Source organism: Ailuropoda melanoleuca, chromosome 11 (genome assembly GCF_002007445.2).
Source record: "Ailuropoda melanoleuca isolate Jingjing chromosome 11, ASM200744v2, whole genome shotgun sequence".
Classification (NCBI taxonomy): domain Eukaryota; kingdom Metazoa; phylum Chordata; class Mammalia; order Carnivora; family Ursidae; genus Ailuropoda; species Ailuropoda melanoleuca.
In genome coordinates, this window is record NC_048228.1 from 56980083 (window position 1) to 57002939 (window position 22857).

At 35.6% G+C, this 22857-nt stretch overlaps 1 protein-coding gene across 1 annotated transcript in view; it reads left to right on the forward strand.

Moving 5' to 3' along the window:
• Positions 1-237: 237 nt before the first annotated feature.
• LOC100481887 (transmembrane protease serine 11G) overlaps positions 238-22857 on the forward strand; it is a 49966-nt gene continuing 27346 nt past the window's right edge. Inside the window, exons 1-3 of the mRNA XM_002929922.4 lie at positions 238-323; positions 19496-19617; positions 20981-21099. Coding sequence (XP_002929968.2) covers positions 313-323; positions 19496-19617; positions 20981-21099 — 252 coding nt within the window. The 5' untranslated portion in view covers positions 238-312. The remainder of the gene's footprint in view (positions 324-19495; positions 19618-20980; positions 21100-22857) is intronic.

Consider the following 22857-nt stretch of genomic DNA (forward strand, 5'->3'; position numbering starts at 1 on the left):
TGAAAGACAAATCCAAGTTTTCAAGGGTGTTGCTTAGGTTTTGAACACATATTGTTTCTCATTTATTTTCATTAGCCGGAACCAGGAAATTCATACTTCCTGCAACAAAGATTTATCAAGTGATTCTTCACTTCAAACCCTACTATTGGTTAAAATTTACCCATCCCAACTTGTTAAACTAGTTTATTCTAAATCCTTAAGCATTCTTTCTTTAGTCAGCTTACAAATCTGACGGAATGCCCAGGATGCTACTCATTTGACGAGAAAGCACAAGCAACACGGAGGTGGAGGAGTCCATATTCCCAGCAGTGTATGATGTATCAGTAAGTTTAACCTGATTTCATGTTTGAAAGAGTTGTTTCAGGTTGTGGTCTAATTCTGAACACTATCATGAATCGGGAATTTAATAGTTTTTTTTTTCATTACTGTTCAAGGAAATAATAACATAGTAGTAGTGATGTTAATGCTTTTTATTTCAGGAAACTGTGCTAACAATTTCATATTTAGGATTTGAAAAGTTTAACAAATTGGATTTTAATTGGAAATTTTAATGTGAAAATAAGATAATCACAGAGAGAGGAAGGGAAGACAGAGAGCCTGAGGTAACATTGTGTAAATTTGTAGGAGTGGAAGGATGTGGCAAGGAAGAAAGTGTTTTCTCACTCCTACCAAACTCTACAGTATATAATGCTGTTTGTGATCTTTCTAAATTATGCATTTGATTGACACATTGAAGAGAGAGGAAACATACAAGTTGTATAGGAAGTATTGTATTTTACAATGATTCTGAAATTGATAAACATCATTAAAACTCCAAAAAATGAGCAAGAATTTTAATGTCCTTTGAGAAGTCCTTTGCTTTTTAAAATAAAACTTTAAAGAAAAATAGAAGAACAATCTATACGTAAGAATATAAAAAGCAGGTAAGAGCAAATAAATAATCCTTTTTGTTTATACAAAATTTTGTATTTTAATAGATTTGGAATGAAGTCTATAGAAAATAAATCTTAAGACATTTTTTAGTTCCCACTCCCCGTCTGATCCATTCTGCATTTTTCTCTATTTTGAACATTAATTCTTTATGTACAAATATGAGTAAATTAGTACAAATTACCCAAGATAATGAGGGAATTACAAATGTCTTTTCTAATGATGTTTAACTAGAGTTGCACTATATCCTTTGTTGGTAATGATAGGATATTGTGTATAAAACTCAATTAAGTGCACATGGATTTCTGGATCATAGATTTCTGGATCAAAATCATAGAGATTTTATTCTCTACAGTCATTCAAAATGTTCCCCTTTCTTCTTGCTCACTGTAGAGCCACACATTAATAGGCTTAGGCTGTTAAAAGGCAACACAAAAGAACAAAAACAACTTTTCACACTTAATTGATCTTATTTCTAAAACTGGCACACATTAGGATTTACTTTTTAAATAGAATGTAATAGAGGTAGGATGATCATTATTAATATTACTTTTATTTTTACTTAAAGTATCTCCATTCTGTAGGGAAAAAAAGTGGTGATTCCATATGATAAAGATAATTTAATTAATCCTATTTTTTCTCTTTTTTGCTCTTTAATTTCAATAGTCCTATATTTACTCGAGAATTACTATGTACTGGGGTACCTGGGTGGCTCGGTCAGTTAAATGTCCAACTCTTGATTTTGGCTCAGGTCATGATCTCAGGGTCTTGAGATCAAGCCCCGTGTCAGCGTCCATGCTGGGCATGAAGTCTGCTTAAGATTCTCTCTCTCCTTCTCCCTTTGCCCCTCCACCCCTCTCACTCTCTGTCCCTTCCTTAAAAAAAAAAAAAAATTACTATGTACCAGTCATTATTTTGGGCATGAGAGGCATAGGGATAACGATGAATAAACATACAGTTTTAATTCAGTTTCTTTTAAGGCTTATGCAAATGTCAATTGTGTATTACAGCTGGTTAAAGGTAAAAGAAATCTATGAGAAAGGTAAAGAAGGAAATGAAAGTGACATAAAGGGATGCAGACAGGAAAAACAGGCTGAAGTAAAAACCTGGGAATAGCAAAAGGGCCTACCTCTGATCAACAGACCAAGAAACTATTTAGACCTCTCCATTTCCATTCCTTGCTATTGTCAAGATTTTCAAAATTTTCCCTTCCAGGTCCAAAATCCTTACAAATTCTATTGTCCCTATCCCTATTCAGATAAATCACTATGTCTACTTTATAGAGTTTTGCTATTTTGGTTTTGGTTTTTCTTAGTTTTGAGGCTTCCAGGAAGAGTAAGGGGTAAGTGTGCTTGGATAGGTGGGGTCGGTGCTGAAAAACTGTCCCTCCTCTACCCACTGATAATCCATGCCTCAGTGTAGTTAAATCTCAGAGGGTTTTCTCCATTTGAAATATACAAATAAATCTTCATTAGTTTTTGTCACCTGTGAGTAACATGAAGAAAACCTATTTTTTGTTGTATATGTTAGTGCCTAGTAGAATTCTTGGCACATAGTATGTTAATGGAACTGTTTAACTGTTCTTCAAATGTATATGGGACTAATTTCCAACTAACAACTCATCGAATATTGGTTATTTGAAACTTCTTCATTTGACTTAACTGGATTTCATATCTCTTTCAAAGACTCCTTTTTACACAGAAATATTTTGTTTACTCTTCCCGTAAGCCACTCTGTATTTAGATATAGTGATATAAATAGGTGTAAATACATTTATAATTTTTAGTCATTGTTTTCTTTCCTAAAACTGAGTAACTATGAAATAGATTCTGTGGATTATCTTATTCCTCCAATGAGGTTTTGAATAATTTTATATTTCTCTTTGTCTCACACAGAAATATTAATCTTTTTTTAAAAATATTGAGATATAATTGATATAGAATATTGCCTTAGATTCCAGTGTACAGCACAATGATTTGATATTTGTCTATATTAAGAAATGTTCACCACAATAAATCTAGTTAACATCCACCACCATACAGTTATAATTTTTTTCTTTTTCTTTTTTTTTTTTAAAGATTTTATTTATTTATTTGACAGAGATAGAGACAGCCAGCGAGAGAGGGAACACAAGCAGGGGGAGTGGGAGAGGAAGAAGCAGGCTCATAGCGGAGGAGCCTGATGTGGGGCTCGATCCCATAACGCTGGGATCACGCCCTGAGCCAAAGGCAGACGCTTAACCGCTGTGCCACCCAGGCGCCCCTATAATTTTTTTCTTGTGATGAGAAATTTTAAGATCTACTCTCTTAGCACCTTCCAAATATACAATATAGTTGCTTTGCTGTACTTTACAACTCCATGACTTAATTATTTTATAACTGAAAGTTTCTACCTTTTGACCACCTTCACTCATTTCTTCCTGTCTTCCTTACTGCCTCTAGCAACCACCTAGTCTCTTTTCGTGTAGTAACACCCATTGATGGATTTTAAGTTCTTTCCCACATTGATTATTAAAACAAGTTTGTGTTTTATAACAATAGGCATAAAAAGACTGTCAGGTGATTTTTAATTTGGAAATCGAAGTTGTCATTTAAATGACAGATTTCCCTCATCTTCTGTAATAGTGCCTTGAGTTCTAGGAATTCAGCACTGTCAATGTGGGACTAGGACAAGATACCAGAAAATGAGACAACAGGTGGACCTTAACCTGAGTAGGAGTCACTAGTATCTCTGAAGTAGCATAATTCCAAGTTTAAAAAAAAAAATTCAAGTTTTATCAGAACACAGACACATTATGCATGGGTATACATTTGTATTTTCTTTTTTATGTATTTTTAAAAATAAGACTTAACAAGATACAAAAAATGGTTAAATATTTTCATAGGAAAATGTCATTCTATATTATCTTTAAACATTTTATATTTTTTTTTATTTTTCAATCTCAGGAAAATGGACACACACATTGTAAACAACACTGTAATAATGAACATCCTTCTGGCCAATTTTGCACACAATCAAAATTGTTTCCTTAGGATAAGTTATCTTCTGCACTTTCACAATTTCTGGAATGGCATTCTTTGATTAACAAACTGCCCTACATTCCAAACTTTTTCCTTGCGTAGTCTCTATATCCCTAGAACACAGAAATATAGTTCTTTCCTTAGGACACATTATTTTTTACAACCACCTCATCTAAGGGTTTATTATTGAAGATTTAGTCTTTGTGCTCCTGACTCCCTGATGCCACCTGGGACGATTGCTCTCCACACCCATGTAAACGCCCTTGCAAACTGGTTTGTTCCTCTGAGGTTCACACAGTTTACTCTCTGCCCTCTTTCCTTCCTCGCCATTGTCTTTATGGATCCATGATTATGCCCCCCTTTATTGAAGACTGGTACTTGCTTCCCCATCTCTTTCTCTACTTGAAGTCCCACATTTACCCTAGGTAACATAAGTGCCCGTGTGCTTGATCTGCAAAATCCTAGTCATTTATTTCCTTGATCTCCTCATCTCTATAACATTCTCTTCAAATACTACTCTCATGTCTACACCCTAGACTTTGTCATGACTTGGAATTACTCTTTCTGAGTCATAACTTTAGACAACTATCCTTATCCTAAACTTCGTTCTTAAAGTCTTAGTTACTTCTAATGCATAAGGGTATTTTTTTATTCATTGGCTCTTCTAATCTGTAAATTCTTTTTTTTAAGATTTTATTTTTTAAATAATCTCTACATCCAATTTGGGGCTTGAATTTATAATCCCAAAATCAAGAGTCACACGCTCTACTGACTGGGCCAGCCAGGTGTGAATTCTTCATACCCATCAGTTGCCACCCCCATCACACACATACATGTACTTTTTTGTTTTTCCTATGATCTTTATGTTCATCATTTCAACAGTTTTTTTATAAAGATTTTATTTATTTGAGAGAGAGAGAGCATGCAAAAGAGCACGAGCAGGGGAAAGGCGGAAAGGGAGAGGGACAAGCAACCTCCCAGTCGAGCAGGGAGCCTGATGTAATGTAGGGTCAATTCCAGGACCCTGGGATCATGACCTGAGCCCAAGACAGACACTAAACTGACTGAGCCCCTCAGGCACCCCTCAACAAATTTTTTAATGATGCCAAACTCCATTAAATTCTATTGTCTTGTGTTTTTCATCATTCATACCTAGATAAATTCTAGAAAGCCTATGACTGAACAATGGCACCCCTGCCCAGACTACTGAGGAATGTTACAGAAAATTCACGGATTTCCAAGAGGTGCCAATTCATCTGAGGACTGAGCTCTAACCAGCATTCCTATTACATTCCCTTAGTCTGTACTCCCATTTTCCATGATTATCTCCATCTCCTCCAGCCTCTTCAAATTTCCAGTTCTCACCACCTGCCCTCTCATGTTTCTCATGTTTCTCTGCTTATGTTTCTACTAATGTGATTGATCAATTAGATGAAAATCCCTTCAACTTCCTGACATCGAACCACGAAATGTATCTACATCCATTTACTCTAAGAGGATGCCTACAGTGTGTCCAAGTTCTCTAATCTACTAGGTTTAACCATATGAAATGTCAATTCATGACCACTTTTGACCTCTACAAATGGCAATTTCATATACGGGAACCTAAGTTAAGAATCCAGGATCCTTCAGATACCCTCCCAACCTCAGGATCTCTGTTAGCTGGTTAACAACATTGTAAGCATACTTAAAATTGTCCCATTCACAAGGGGGAAAAAAAAAATTCCTCCATCAATTCTATACGCCTTGCTGACTTATCTCTCTCTTTCCATCCATAGTCAAACTCATGGGAAAAATGTTTATATCTGCTGTTCTGTCTTTTCACTCCCAATTTTTCCTCAAATCCACTGACATTTGGTTTATAATGCCACTACTCTGTTCCTTCTCCTGTCGTGGTCACCAGTGATTCACTACTCTTAACCCAATGGGTTTCCTAAATTTTCATCATATTTGATTTCTCAACAGCATATGACACTATGGATCAATCCTTTCTAGGATATCCTCTATCTTTCATTGTCATAACACATTTTACTTTCCTCCTTATTTCCTTCTGTGGTTTTCAGACTTCATTCCTTGCCCATATCTTAAATGTTAGCCTTCTTTAAGATTCTTCTCCAAGTCTTCCTTTCTTCCTATTATTTTAACAGAGAAAAGTCTTGAGCACCTGCCATATTCTAGGTGCCAAAAATACAATAATGAATTTGACACAGTACCAGCCTTGTTCATTGTTATAATCTCAGTTACTAGAAGTACCTGGCATTAGTATAAACTTAGTAATCATTTTTAAATGGTAAAGTAAAACTGCTAGATTAAAAAGAATGCATATTGAATTTTTTTCATGTTTATAAGTTAACCTACCTATTCCTTTTTATATTTGTAGTGTATAAATTTCAATTTGCTATTCAACTTTCTTTTTACTTAGGAAAAATGGATAAACAGAAGATTTGATCATTAGCTTTTCCCCTCTTCTTTTTTTTTAAAGTAGTCAAATTACTGTTTCCTTTGATGATGTCTAGTTCTCCATGTCATTTTGTGAATATCTCACCCAAAAATATGAAAGCAAAAAATGAAAATCAGCCAAGATCATGTGGAACTGATTTATCTAATTTTCTTAGCCCCAAGAAGTTTATAAGCAAAGTTATTAATTTTTTATCAATGGTTATTATCAAATAACACAATGAAAAAGACAAAATTTATTCAAACAAGGAAGTTTTTAAAAGAACAGTTCTCCCCTGGTGTGACATTTAAGTAAAACACAATGTTTTGTTTTGTTTTTAGTTCTTTTGAATAATGTTGGCATAGTACAATATTTTAAATGTCCCTGTAGGAATAAGTACTGTGCAATAATTATTTCATTTTATAGACTTATGAAAGAACAGTTTGTAGCCTGAAAGTACTATTGCCCAGTCCACCCACAATTACTTATTTCATGAATTCACAGCACGGTCTATTCCAGTTTATTAGCCATCTAAGAAAAAATAGCTTCCAAATTTCTTAGATATTGACATATTACTGAATTAAATGCAGTCTCGATCCTCAGTTTTAGTAAATGAACCAGACGTCGAATTTCAGACTCATACTCAGGGGTCATAGTGAGTGGATACTGAGAATATTTCTTCTGCAAACCAAGAATCTAAGTAATAATAAGATGAACTCAATGTTATTTTATTTCAACAATAACAACAATGAATGTATTCAACTCCTACCAAGGACAAAACTTGTAACTGGGTACATGGCAGGCGGTTAAAGGAAACCCAGTTTCCGGTAAGGGGAAGATTGAGAGAACAATAAATAGTAATAAATATAAATTTAAAGCTGAATAAATGTTAAGTACAGGTATAATCAATGTATTTCAGCAGCATTACCTAGAAGACTAGTACTCGTACTGGTAATAATATGAAATGACTTTAGGTAGGGTTTATTTTAACATATGATAGAGAAAATAAAGCTACTATATCAAACTCAGTATTGGTGGGTATTTTTGCTTAGAGGATTGGTTATATCAAAAATGAGTTCATTTTAAAAATTTAAGGAAATTGACGTAGAAATATTAGTGCTTACAGCAAAAATATGTGATATTGCAAACGAAATCTGGAAAACAACTCAAAGAAAACAACTAATTTTAAGCAGGGCAGAATTTGAACACTTCAAATAGAGCATTTGAATAAGGTCTTAAAGATGAGTAGGTATTATGTAAATAGGGAAGTGGGAGAAGGCAATTTTGGACTGGGATCATTAGACTAACAATGCAGAATGCTTCCTTAGTTAATAGAATAGGTGTTTGTTTTATCTTTGGCCAGGTTGACATCCTCAAGAAAACGCAGATTAGGAGCCCTACTTTTTAAAACAAATCCTCATTTTATAGGTTTATTATGGAGGGTACTTATATACTTCAGCACTCATAAAAAATACATCACAAACAAGGCAGGGAAATTTTTTTTTATTTTTAAGTTTCATTGTTGTTTTTTATAATTACTACAATTAAATACTGCTTTGATAGTAACTACCTGAATTTGCGAATCCTTTCAAGTTTATCAAATGGAATCCTCCATAACTTGCAATTCAAGCTGAAATCCCAAATCTCTGGGAAAATAATCTTGCCCTCTCTAATTATTCTCTATTTTATGAAGAATTAATAAATTAAAATCCAGAATACTGAAATACTCCCATTCCAAAATAAATAGCAGTTTAGAGCAAATAGCATGGAAGAAGTACTAGGTTGGGGGCCAGAACACCTGAATAAAAATTCTAGGTAATAGCCATGTGTCATTAGACCATACACAAGACCTGTTTTTACCACTGTACTGATATTTGAGATAAAAACCATGAAAACTGTAAAAGATTACAAGTGGAAAAGGTTATCATTGTTAATGGAACCCAATGAAGGTGCCATTGTGAATGTATCAGTAGGATTTAAGAATGACCCTAATGCCAGACACATCTTATAACAAATGACCAGGTGATTTTCTAGAGGTTTATTATACTTCTTTGACTTGGATTTCTACTCAGATTTCTGAGAACAGACCTAATTGAATGGTTTATTGTGTCCCACTTCTAAGTGAATTGTCTCCTTCCCCAAAGGATTTTAGGCCTCTCCAACAGGAATGATCATTTTCTGTCCTCTCCCTCTTTTGGGGCTGCTCTGAAAGTCACAGCCCAGACAGCCAGTGACCTCACTATCTTGAGACATGGGACTCAGGCATGCCTCTTCTACATGGTCTGCTGACCAGCTTGACTGTAAGGTTATGGTTGCCATGGTTACTTCACAAAGTACTAGAAGCTCTTAATTGCTGCCATGTACTACTTTTCTGATTCTTGGGGTTCTTCCAGATCCTTGCACTTGGGCTGAAAATAAAATTGTTTTTTAGTACAATTCTGTTCGGCAAAATTTACCTCACTGTTCCCAAGCTTCTATTTTTCTAACATGCCCCCTTGGTCATTGCTGTAGTAATTTTGGATTAGGATCTGTGTTCCACAGAGGAAAATGCTCATAAGTAGAAGACAAGGAACTTAAGTGGGCTCAAATAATTCCCACTTTTATGTTCTTGGGTAAATCCTTATAGCCTCAAGTGAAAAATGGGCAAATCATACTTACCACGTGAACCTTACATGGATGTGGGGTGGATCAAGTGTTATGGGGTATGCTAAAGCTCTCTAAAAACTTTAAAGTGCTATATAAATGAGAGCTATCATCTTTATTATCGTTAGGGTGACCTGTGCCTCACCCTTCTACTAGTCCATTTCACCCTTTGTTCTCCCAAACCTGTTTGAAATAAGGGGGGGGCATCTTTGAGGAAAGGACCACTCCCTATCTTCTCAGGGGCCCTAAGACTCTCTAGAACCACCCCCATGAGGCTCTGATTACACTGTGTAAATTTTATCAAACACAGACAGAAAGAACTCCCAACAATTAAGATAGCTTATCAGATATATAGAAATACCATTTATATTTAACTGAAGTAATATAGTCATCCTCTGACAGGTGTTTTGCCACTGAAATGTGAGGATGAGTAATAGGAAACTGGAGACAAGAGAACTACCTGTACTCTTGGTTACCACATAGACAGGAATCTCCCAAATGAGTGCGACTTCTATGCATTGGCTGGACTGCCTTGGTCAGAGCAGAGTGTTTAATTTTTCCTTTCTTTTCTTTTTCCTTTTTTTTTTTATCCTTTTAAAACCATCCCATTTTGTTCAGCCAGTTCAGCCAGTCTTCTTCATTCAAGACTGACAGCACTAGCTAACATCAAGTAAGCACTTGCTATCTCTTCATTCTCATATCTCTGTAAGGGTCACCTGCATTTTCCTGATTAATAAACTCAGGCTCTAATAAATGAGGTGAGGTTATGTGGCTAGTGAGTGCAAAGACATTTTGTCTGAAAACAAACATGGCTCTTTTCCAACCCACACATGCCACCAGCCTCTCTTCAGAGAGCTGTGAGGCTGCTGTGACTAAAGCAACCCTAAAAAAAAAAAAAGGGTAATGTGAGAAAAATATTGCTTATTTTCTGTTGAAGACTATTTGATACATGCAGGATTGGCTAGAAGAGGTGGAATATCATGTGAAAATGCATAAAACAGTGTAACACTGTGTCATCCTCAAAGAGCCTGACCGATAACAGTGCATGATGCGTGCATGAAGATGCAACCCGCTAAATCAGCTACTAGCAGCTTCTTTCTTCCTCATGAGATTACACCAACCCAGAGAACCTCTTAATATGTGACAGATCACAGGGGCGCCTGGGTGGCACAGCGGTTAAGCGTCTGCCTTCGGCTCAGGGCGTGATCCCGGCATTATGGGATCGAGCCCCACATCAGGCTCCTCCGCTATGAGCCTGCTTCTTCCTCTCCCACTCCCCCTGCTTGTGTTCCCTCTCTCGCTGGTTGTCTCTATCTCTGTCAAATAAATAAATAAATAAAATCTTTAAAAAAAAAAATATGTGACAGATCACAGACAGACCGCATTAGACAGATAAGTGGGATATTGAGAAAACCATCTGGGCAATTAAAAGAAAGTGAGAGATTTTCCTCTTAATTATCTAGATAATGTCTTAATTCTTGACTTCCTCTTTTCAAAGTGATTCTGACAAATTGTAGGAGGATAGACTAGAAGCCAATCTTTTCATTCCTTATTCTGTATGCCCTTCACTTAAATTTCATTGTCTCTGCAGAAAGCAGAGTAATGTCAGTTCAGTGAATAAACCAGAAAATGTTGCCCACATTGGGCCAAACACTGTGCTAAAAATTACTGTTGTAAGAAGAAGAAAGGCAGAGAACACGGGCACAGAAATAAGAGATTAAAAAAAAAAAAAAAGCACAGTGGGGATGGCGGATAGGTTAATGGATGCTATCTTCTGATTATTTCTATTTTCTTGGTGAAATGGTTTTAAGGCCATCTGCTGAGGGTGAAGATGAAAGAGAAGGTATTGAAGGTTTGAGAAAAGAAGGTATGAAATAATCCTCTACTTCTCACAGTAAGAAAGAGAATAACTAAGGAAGTATGATGGCTAGGAAGCACTGAAGCCAACTTGAGGTTAGTGTTCCTGCAATGTAAAACGAGACTCATCAGCAAAATTGAGTATTTTTTTTCCAGCCATATTTGTATAAACACAAAATAGGTGAAATTTGTTTTTAACCAGGGTTGGGGTTTTGCTACATGATTATGACATAGAGAGAGAAGACTACAGGACTGAGGCTGTATGCCAGGAATGAGTATAATTAGGGACCATGAGCTTTATGCCAAGTAAGAGAGCAATGCCAACATGAGGGTGATGGGAGACAGTGAAAAGATAGTAAGATGGGTGGATTGTAAGTCCCAGTGGGGTTGAAGTCAGGGTACTAAGGCAGTGAGCTGGAAAAAAAGACTGGTGGTAGTTGCAGAGTTGGATGATTAAAATTTAGATTATGGAGAAATTTACACTATTGGTAATGACAAGATACAGAGCATAGTATGAGACTGGGCAGCTGAGGTAGGGAAAAAGGCAAAGTGGCACAGATAGTCAGAACATGACCAATACAACAAAATTGCGAAATAGGTAAAGGAAACTTCAAGGGTGCTTCTAAATGGAATGGGATTGCAGTGAAAGGAACTGGCCCTTAAAAGAGGAAGAAGGCATTCAAGTAGCACATTGAAAGGTTTCCAGAAATGGAAATGCCAGCAGCTGTAAAAAGAGGAGGTTAGAAACACAGAGGAAGAGAGAATATTTGAGGCAGAGAGCGTGTTGTGAATAAAACAGAAATGGGTGAATGTAAGGAACAGAATAGCACATGTGAAGGGAATTAAGAACCCAAAAGTAAGTTAGACACGCTAAACAAAATACACTTCCTATATTTAAAGCTGTCCAGGGGGTTCCTATAGCCCTTAGAAGTATCAGCACTTTGTCATCACCTTCAGGGGCCCCATGATTTGATCCTTGCTTGTCTCTCTGGCTGATTCTTTTCTACTCTTTCTTGGACCCACCATGACCCAGCACCCTGGCCTGATTTCTTTCAGGAACTCGGCAAGCTCACCCTTGTTCCAGCTCTAGGAATTTGCAGTCCCCTGGTTGCTCTTTACCCAGTTCTTCTAGAAGCTTCACAATTCACTTCTCAATTCATCTTCATAATCACCTCTCAGCTGAAATGGCATCTCTTCAGGGACAATTCACTGTTACTCAATTAAGTGTCCTCTCCCTTCAGCTTCCAGTCACTCTCTATTCATTAATACGCTTTGTTTTCATGAACTGAAACTTATTCTTTGGCTCGTTTTATTTTTGATCTCCTTCCACTAGCTTGTGAGCTCCATAAAAGGAGGGAACTTGTCAGTCTTGTTTGCTACAGTTTTTCCAAGCAGCAGAATCAGGTCTTAGCACATAAAGAGATCTCTCTAAATATTTCCTCAATGAATAATTGAATGAATGAATGAATGAATACTACCCAAAGAATTTATGGTCTGCATAATGAGAAATATCTGAGGGTTTTTGAATGAGAGAATCACACTATCAGAACTGTATAATTGGAAGATAATTCTGGCAGCAACATTGTAGAATGTATTTGAGGGGAAATTATCTGGTGATAGAGAGATCGATTAATGGCTACTGTGATTGTCCAGATGAAATACATCAAATGCCTGAAGTGGGATGGTGATAAGGACATGAAAAGAAGCGGCCAAATGGGAAAGACAATTTAGAGGTAGACCAACTTTGTGAAGCAGTTATGCAGAGGGAGATGTCTTGTGATTTTGAGGTTCAGAGAGTGGGTAATCTAGAAAATTGTGGATAATCTTATTAACACATATATTTGCTTTTTAAAAATGTGATTTTAAAAAAGTAAAAGGGGGGCGCCTGGGTGGCACAGCAGTTAGGCATCTGCCTTCATCTCAGGGCGTGATCCCGGCGTTGTGGGATCTAGCCCCACATCAGGCTCCTCTGCTATGAGCCTGCTTCTTCCTCTCCCACTCCCTCTGCTTGTGTTCCCTCTCTCGTGGCTGTCTCTATCTCTGTCGAATAAATAAATAAAATCTTTAAAAAAAAAAAGTAAAAGGAAGTAAAGAAAGAGTGCAATAAAAAATGAACAGATTAAGGTAGAAAGAGGGTGATACTATAAGAACAAAACAAAAGAAATGAGTAGAATGAAGAAAAGAGAAACAAAAGCCACTATGAAAAGGCAAAGAGAAAAAGAAAAGATTAATGATGATGTGAAGAAATTATAACATTTTTACATTGTTGATAGGAATGTAAAATGGTGTAGACACTTTGGAAAAGTTTAGCAGTTCTTCTAAATGTTAAGCATAGAGTTATCATGTGACCCAGAAATTCCACTCTCAGCTCTATATGAAAAAGAAATGAAAACACGTCCTTACAAAAATTTGAACATGAATGCTCAGAGCAGCATTATTCATGATAGCCAAAAATTAGGAACAATCCAAATGTTCATCAGCTGATAAATGTGCATATATAGCATATCCATAAAATGAAATATTACTTGACAATAATAACAAATGAAATCTTACCTCCCACTATGGAAAACAGTATGGATGTGATACATGCTATCACATTGATAAATTTTGAAAGAATTACACTAAATGAAAGAAGGCAAATACAAAAAACCATATATGATTCTGTTTATGTGAAATGTCCAGAATAAATAAATCTGTAGAGAGAGAAAGTAGATTAGTGGTTGCCTAGAGTCGGGGAGGGAGGAAAAAATAGATAGGGACAGAGTTTCTGTTTGGGGTGATAAAAGGTTTGAAAATTGATTGTGGTGATGGTTGCACAACTTTGGGAATATACTGAAAACTGTTTAATTGTATACTTTAAATGAGTGAACTGCATGGTATATGAATTATATCTCAATAAAGCTGCTAAAGAAACAAAGGAAGGAAGGAAGACACCAAAAAGCTCTGGGAGCTCAATGCATGTTTTGGTTAAATGTAAAAACTCCTGACAGTTATTGTTCACTGAACCTGTCAAAGTTGCCTACCTCTCATTACCCTTCCCTTTTGGCACTCATGTGACTTCTCCAGCAGTATCACACCTTTCTTTCAACAGTTCTTTCTGACTCAAGAAAGGCTTTACTTCATTTTCTTTTCACATTTTAAATTTTACTTTACTCTGTTTATTTTTATTTAAATTCAAGCTAGCTAACATATATAATAGTGTTGGTTTCAAGAGTAGAATTTAGTGATTTATCACATATAACACACGGTGTTCATCCCAAGTGCCTTCCTTAACACCCATCACCCATTTAGCCCATCCCCCCACGTATCTCCCTTCCAGCAACCCTCAGTTTGTTCTCTATATTTAAGAGTCTCTTACGGTTTGCCTCCCTCTCTGTTTTCCTCTTATGTCATTTTTCCTTCCCTTCCCCTATGTTCATCTGTTTTGTTTCTTATATTCCCCATGTAAGTGAAATCATATATTTCCCACTGGTTGATACAGTGACCATAGAACTTGTTCATTAGAAAGGATTTGTAGCTAATACATCTGTGCATGCGTCAATGTTCAAAACAAGCCCTACTTCCTTGTGGAGGTCAAAATTTGTTGTTAAACAGCAGTAGGAAAAGAGATGATTAAGGATAAATAATGTTTAATTAAAAATATTAGTAAGAGCAGGAAAATGTACCAATAAAACTGAAGCAATACTGGCCAAAGTGGGTGCAGTACTGCTCTGGCCAATCACCTTATCTTCAATAGCCTGGGTCAACGGCCTATGCATTCTTTTTGATCATCATCAGGTTTTAATTACCTCAATACTCTAAAATTTCCTTCAAGGAATAGCTTATCACAGAACTTCACCATGTAAATTTGCATTAATGAGCAGAACTTTGAAGAGTAGCACTCTCTGACCTTGATCATCCCCTTTTGAACTCTTTAGCAACTAAAACACCAGTTATTTTAATTATGACATCAGTCAACTTTTCATTTATGAAACATTATGTCTTTCTCATTTGCATAATGTGCAGCTATAGAAACAAGACACACAGCTTGTCAGAACATGAAACATAAAAAGAAGCAATCTTCTCATATAATCTTTTTCAAGACTTTTAGTATTTCTACTCACATCACAGATTTTATGCGAGTCTCATTATATCTGGTGGTACAATTAAAATCGTCATCATCATCACTGCTAAGCCACTGTTATTATGAATAATAACACCCTCACCTCCTGATATTTGCATAACAACAGCTTTCTTCCAGAGTTATTCTTCCTTCTCTGGGCAATGGATTAAAACCCCAGCCAGATGATTCACCCATCCTGTCTTGTCTTAAACTTTCTCATACCCACTATTGTAATTCTTTCACCATTGATGTTCCAAAACGTGGCGACCTGATGACGCCTACTTTGGAAACCTGTTCTTTCTGACTCAAGAAAGGCTTTACTTCATTTTCTTTTCACATTTTAAATTTTACTTTACTCTGTTTATTTTTATTTAAATTCAAGGCTCTGGTAGCCCCTCTTCGCCCAAGCTTGGACTCTCTTATCTGCCAGAACTCTGCATGGAAATCATCAGGCTTTGCTAGTCTCCCAAGGGACTTTCCAGTCTGTGCATAGTTTCTGGCCTGTGTTTTCACTCAAATTCCAAGGTTCTGGACACTAGTTCTTACCTCGTTCCTTCATAAGCAGCACATCTACTATCCAGCACACATGTTTCCTCAGCTCACTCCATCTCATCTATGTACGAACTCCTTGGTATCCTCTCTCTGCTGCTTTTGACAATAAAAAACATAACCAAAACTCCTAAGTCTTCACCATGTTTTAGTTACTATTCTAAGTGCTCTTATGTATATTAACTCATTTAGTCTTTGTAATAATCCCACAAGATGGGTATTATTAACCCCATTTAGTAAAAGGAACCTGAGACACAAAGAGGTTGAATGACTGCCCAATGTCCCACAGTAGCGGAGCTGGGATAAGAAATCCGGTAGGCTGGCTGCAGAGCCTACACTCTTAGCTACTATGAACAACCTCTTTCAAAGACCATGAAACTTCAAATTATGTGGCCATGGCTGTGCCAGAAAGAAATCCCTTTATTTCTCATCTTTGAATCACTGAGGGACAATATTTTGGTTATATAAAGCATTTAAAAGTCTCCAGGAAAATAATAGATGCTAAGGGAGCTATCTAAAGGGAAGGACTTGAATATATACCTTGGTAAAAAAATATGTGACAGTGAATGGCTGACAATGATAAGAGAAAGAAGAGTCCATTCCTTTCTGCTGAGCTTTGGTCCAGGAAATACCTCCCCATGAGAATCTGGATAATGAGCCACTCTGAATGTAACCAAAGGTAGGGGAGGGATCAAAAATGCTTTGACTCTTTGTGAAAGGTTTTCTAGATTGACTGGCTAAATGAGTAGCTTTTGTCAGGGCTCATCTTTGTTTGGCATAAATACCTCAAAGGCGAGGTCACTTATGGTTTTTTGTTTGTTTGTTTGAATGTCAAAAGCTTGTCTAAGACTGAATTTTCCTACACTACAGTGAATCTGTTTAGTCATCTGGCTGGGATAAGTCCGACCAAAATTAAATTCTTTGACTCAGAAGAATTAGTGGGAGGGAGAAGCTAGAAACGAAAGAGAAGGAGAGAATTGTCCTCTAGAGATTTTTAAGTGCAAATTTTGTAATCGTATCTTGATCTCAGGTAAATGTTTAAGCTCATTTTTCCTCCTACCATATTTGAAGAAATTCATCTCTAGCAAAATTGTCTGCTAAAAATAGTTTTTGTGTTACAAATAGTTTAGGGCCGCCTCCTCTTTTATGACACATTATTTTATTTAGTAGACAAATATTTACCAAGTACCTATAAGGTGCAAGCTCCACTAATCTGGAACAATCACTCATATTAGCCATTGAAATTCATCAATTTGTAAATTAAAATTAGATTAGTACTGAAAAAAGTCAGTGAGAAAAAATTATTTTATTTGTTTAAAAAACATCTAGGAATAAATATTTTAGGGCACGTCTACATAATTAGGAAAATGTACTCAAACAATTTTTCAATTGTTACCCATAAATAAGACTGTAATTCAGTCAGAGTGATGTTTCTGGTGTAAGAAGTTCAACAGGAAACTACACCCTTTTGATGATGAGAGTTCTGTTGTGAAATAAACTTCCTCTCTATGGATGATTTTCCGTAATTGACTCAGAGGAGAAGATAGTGAGAAGATGGGCCCCGCATTTTCAAGCTTTAAAAAATTATCATTATTTTTCAATCATTATTTCCTCCAAAGAAAAATCATTAGTCCTCCTCTGAAATTCTCTTAGAAATACTCTACAACTCTAGTAGCAATTTGTGTACACTGCATTCCTTTCCTATAAGACGATAAGTTCCTTGAGAGGAAAATCTATTGAAGATTCTTCACTATATTCCCATTTTGTATGTAGTAATGCTCAATAAATGTCTATTCAGTTAAGTAATGAACACATGCATTAATTAGGTTTACCTTTACTCTCGTTCATAAAATCTACTTTCCCACGTATGTCCTTGAGAAATCCTTGTCCTTGTCTCATGTCTCCCTGTCTTTTTTTATTCTGTTCGCTCTTCCTGTCATACCCATAATTCTTGCTGATTCCTCCTCCTCAGCCTCCAAAACCCAGCTCGAAGGATAAGTTCTCTAAGCAAAACCATTTGTACCCACTCATCTCTCATAACTTATTGAACATTATTCCATCATGACATTTATCACTTGTATTTTACTAGTTACTTGGTGTGTTACTAGATTACATGTTCTTAAAGATGGGAGACTATGTCTTATTCACTTTTGAATCCCAAGCAGAAAGTGTTTGGCACACAGAAGAAATTTGGTAAATATTAACTGAATGAGTTCATGATTGCCCATGATCTTCTCTTGGTAAAGGTGGTGAATATTTTCGTCAGCTCTTTCCTTGCCCTAGCAGGACCCCAGCTCTTCTAAAGATACTTCAGGTGTTTGTGGATTTCAATACTCTTGTCTTGCTACCAATTAAAGAGTGGCAAGCCAGAGTAACTTTAGATCCTTCCAGAAACACAAGAGAACTCAGAATTAATGCTACCTGACTGAGATACTTATCAGAGCTCAGGTTGATGGTTCTGGGGTGAGGAAACTGCCTGTAGCTTCTTTGCCCAGATATAAGGACACAGAAGTATCCCCACTTTTTCCAGATTGTTGATGCCAAAAGGCCTCCCCACAGTTGATATCTCCAATTATTTAGTGGGTGTTTACTTTCTACTTTACCACAACCAACTACAATCCAGAGAAGGTAATTCTTTCTTCTGCTTTTTCATGTATAATTTAACAGAACTATAACTGGTACCTTTAACTTTCAGAGCCATATTCTTGCCCAATTCTCCTGTGAATTAGATCTTCCTGGACAACATATGCCAGTCTCATTCTAGCCTGCCTCAATTCTGTATTGTTCAGATTTAGTCTTTAGGTTGTGGGCTCTGACTCTGGGATAGGGACAGAACTTTGTCATATTTCTCTGCCTCCGTATAGGTTTCCCAAATGTCAGTCATTTACATACGGCTTTCATGCTTTTTGTCATATTTACATACTACTTGTACTATTATTGCCTTAATATTTTTCTTTAAATTGATTCATTATTTACTCAAGTAAATATGGCCTTATCTTATCCAATATCATCTATTAAAAATCACAGATCTGAACTCTTATAACACTTATGAAATAGATATTCATCAAATACACCAGTGGTTCTCATACCATGAAGTTCCTGGGTCCAGAGCTCTGAGCTGTCACTATGTATTTGTTCATTACATTGATGATCTCTTTTTGGTTCACCTATTATTTCTTCTTTAGAGTTCTATTTTCTTTTCTTCAATGTGTCCTATTTTAGATGCTCTTCATATGCATTACAGATTACTTGTTTTATAAATGGGGATTATAGGATTAAGTATAGAGTTCTGAGAAAAAGTCCCAAAAGCCCAAAACCTAGTTCCAACTCCCCCGACATCCAATTTTGAGGTTTTGTTTTTATTATTAATTTTTATTTGAGTATAGTTGACACACAATGTTATATTATTTCACATGTACAACTTAGTAATTTAACAAGTTTATACATTATGCTATGTTCACGGCAAGTATAGCTACCATCTGTCCCATTACATTGCTATTATATTACCATATCATTGACTGTGTCCAACTCCGAGTTTTTAGTAATCACTCTGAGCCTCTGTTGGTTCATGCCAGAATGGGAGGAGTGACCCAGAAGCCCTCATTCTTTGAGGCTTTTTGATTTGAAGCACAAGAACCAAATATATGTTGTTAGTTCATTTACAAAGAAAACAATATTTCAGAACACTAGCATGATGAACCAGGAAGTATATGAAACAGTTGTCAACTACAGTATAATACTGACTTTTTAAAATAAAAATATAAAGTCAAATGTCAATCAGTGATATTTTTCATTGAGAGAATTTTTCTAACTTTTTATAGAATATATCCAGATGTTACCAAATGCAATATGGGCTAACTATGAATTCTAGGAAAAAATCTATATAAAAGCTATGCAAAACTAAGATTTTAGTATTTATGTTCTGTTTGACTTTAATATACAACTCTCTCTCAAAAGGCCAGCAATACTGGGTAGAAGGACAAGTTCAATGAGACCATGGATGACAGCCCTTATTGTCGCAGCTGTTGTGTTGGTTCTAGCAATAATCATCGGTCTCCTGGTTTATTTTTTGGCATTTGGTAAGAATATATTCCATTGTATTCTTTTGAAAATTAGAAGATCTACTGGATTTATTTCAACACCTAATGTTTTCTAATATTTTGGAGTGTAATTTTCATTGCAACAATAATTTACTTAAATGTATTCAAGCTTTGTATAGTGCAGTATTAATTTGCATAAACATACCTACATTTGGGAAATGATCATCCTTTATAAAAATTAATTCTAACATTTAAATTTAGAACTGGTTCACATAATAATATTATCTCTTGAAAAATGTAATGCATCTTATGTTATATGGTTTAATAATATTTAGTGTACTGAAAGTAAAAACATTATTTTAGTAGCAATTCTAACTTCAAGGTTAACTTATGAGAATATATTACATTCTATCATAATCTAATTAACAGCTTGAATTTATGAATTATCACTAGCAGGTAATAATTTTGTCAGAAAACGGCTGACAAACACATGACTATGAGAACATGTGATATTAAAAATGGGTTAGAAATACTTATAAATCATATATACAATAAGGGGTTAATACCCAAAATATGTAAAGAACTTAAATAACTCAATAGCAAAAAGCCAAACAATCCAATTTAAGAATGGGTGGAAGACCTGAATAGACATTTTTCCAAAGAAGACATACACATGGCCAATAGGCACATGAAAGATGCTCAACATCACTCAACATCAGGGAGATGCAAATCAAAACCACAATGAGATATCACCTCATACCTGTTAGCATGGCTAGCATCAAAAAGAAAAAAAAAGCAAAAAGTATTGGCAAGGATACAGAAAAAAGGGAAACCTTGTACACTGTTAGTGAGCGTATACATTGGTACAGCCACTATAGAAAACAGTATGGAAGATTCTCAAAAAATTAAGAATAGATCTACCAGATGAGTCAGCTAATCTACTTCTGGGTATTTATCTGTAGAAAATAAAAACACTAATTTGGAAAGATATATGCACCCCCCAGGTTCACTGCAGTGTTATTTACAATAGCCAAAATACAAAAACAACCTAAGTGTCCATCTATAGACAAATAGATAAAGAAGATATGATATAAATGTATATATATCAGATATATACACACATATATGGAGCATATACAAATATCAAATTATTATGTTATACACCTGAAACTAATATAATGTTATATACCTATTTTACTTTAAAAAAAAACAAAAACAAAAACAAAAACAAAACAATGACAACAAAAAACATTAGAGGGAGGTATCGGCCACAGCTATTGCATGTTTAATTCTCAGGAGTTCATCATTATAGGACTTTTTTGCATGTTATTCCTTCTACTTTGATATTTATACAACTCAAATGAACTAAAGAGAAACTATCCATTTTTGTTCTACCTTCCAGATCAGAAATTTTACCATTACCAAACCTCCTTCCAGATCCCCAGTATTGAATATAATCCTGACTTTTCAGTTGAACACTCAAAAATGAGAAGAGACCTGAAACAAAAAGTCAATAATGAGGTAAGTCTGTCATCATTCCTACTCTGATAATACTATGGTGAAGAAGACGGTTAAAATAAAATAAGAGATGAGTTGAGAACATATCAAATTGTACCAATGTTGGGGATGCCAGATAAAATACAGAATTCTCAGTTAAATTTTAATTTTAGATCCTCCTGAAAATATATTTCTTTCAACATTTTAAACATGGTATACTAAAAATTATTCATTGTTTATCTGAAATTAAAACTTAACCATATTTTTGTTTACTAATCCTGGCAACTCTAACCAACAGTACCTCAGAATTGGAGAAATGCATTGGGCAAAGAATAATTGCACCAAAGACTGAATAATAGAAGCCCAACAGAAAGATTAAATAGCTCAAATACAAAAAATAAAATTATTAGAGTTATTTGGAAACATAACTCAATTATTTAGGCACAAACATTACTGTGTATCGCTTTTTAAGCACCTAATGTGTATATGACCCTGATACATTTCCCACTAGGCAACTTACCTTAAACATTTACTCCCGAAAATATACCACAGAAACGTACAGCTCTTCCACTGAAGACTTCTGCTGTGTACTCAGCTTCTACTGAGCCTAGCATTGACAAAAAGTGGCAGATCATTCTTGCCAGGTTCGAAAATATTTCTTTATCCATTTCCCAACCAAAATGAGCTGATGAAATGAGTCAAAGGATGCAACTGAGTGGGACTGGCATGTCTTTTCAAAAATCCACCGGAAGGATATTTTGATTAAAGAAAATTGATCAGGGCAGGGTGTATTTTGTTGTAGGAAGCAACATATTGAATTACAAACAGTCTAAGCTTTGAAGTCAGAACATCTAGGTTAATATCCAAATTTTACTTCTTGACAGTTTACGAGCTTTGGAAAAGCTGCTTGAGTCCTTAAAGCTTCAACTGCAAAATAGGGATAATTTCACCTACCTCTCTGAGTTATTCTGAGGACTGGTTTATGTTGTGAATAAAACGTATGAAAAATTATGTTTGAATAAACGTTAGCATCTGTTTCCTGTGCTCTCACAGAACTTTCATACACCTTTGCTAAAGTGCTTACCACCTTGCTACATCATTATTATTTTGTATGTCTATGCCCCTCGGAATTTGTGAGGGGCTAAGTCTGCTTATTCTTACATGTCTGGTGCCTGTAACAGTGTCTGCCACATGGGAGGACCATAAAAATGCACTTCAAGGAGGTGACTAGTAAATAAATGGCCAACTCACTAGAACTGCCCCTTTCTGTAGAGTAGAAATGGAGGCAACATAAAGAAGGAAAGCACCATAATTTAGACCAGAAGTTGGCAATTTTTTTCTCTAAGATGCCAGATAGTATTTTCAGCTTTGCAGGCTATGTGGTCTCTGAAACTATTCAAATCTGTCATTGTAGTGCAAAAGCAGCCATAGGCAATACACCAACAAATGAGTATGGCTATGGGCCAATAAAACTTCTTTATGGACAGTGAAAGTAGAATTTTGTTAAATGTTTAGATGTCACAAAATCTTCTTCTGATTTTTCCGACTATTAAAAAATGTGAAGACCATTCTTAGATGATGGGTCAGACAAAAACAGTGGCTGTCTAGATTTGCCCTACAGGCCACAATTTGCTGACCCCTGATTTAAATTATAAGTTACAGTCCTAGGAAATATTGTCCTAGAAGAAATTATTAAAACCAGTGACTAAAATGAATTTTAGAAACTTCTTGTGGAGTTCAGTAATCTAAACTGTTCATATGTTCAACTGCCATGGATAATAC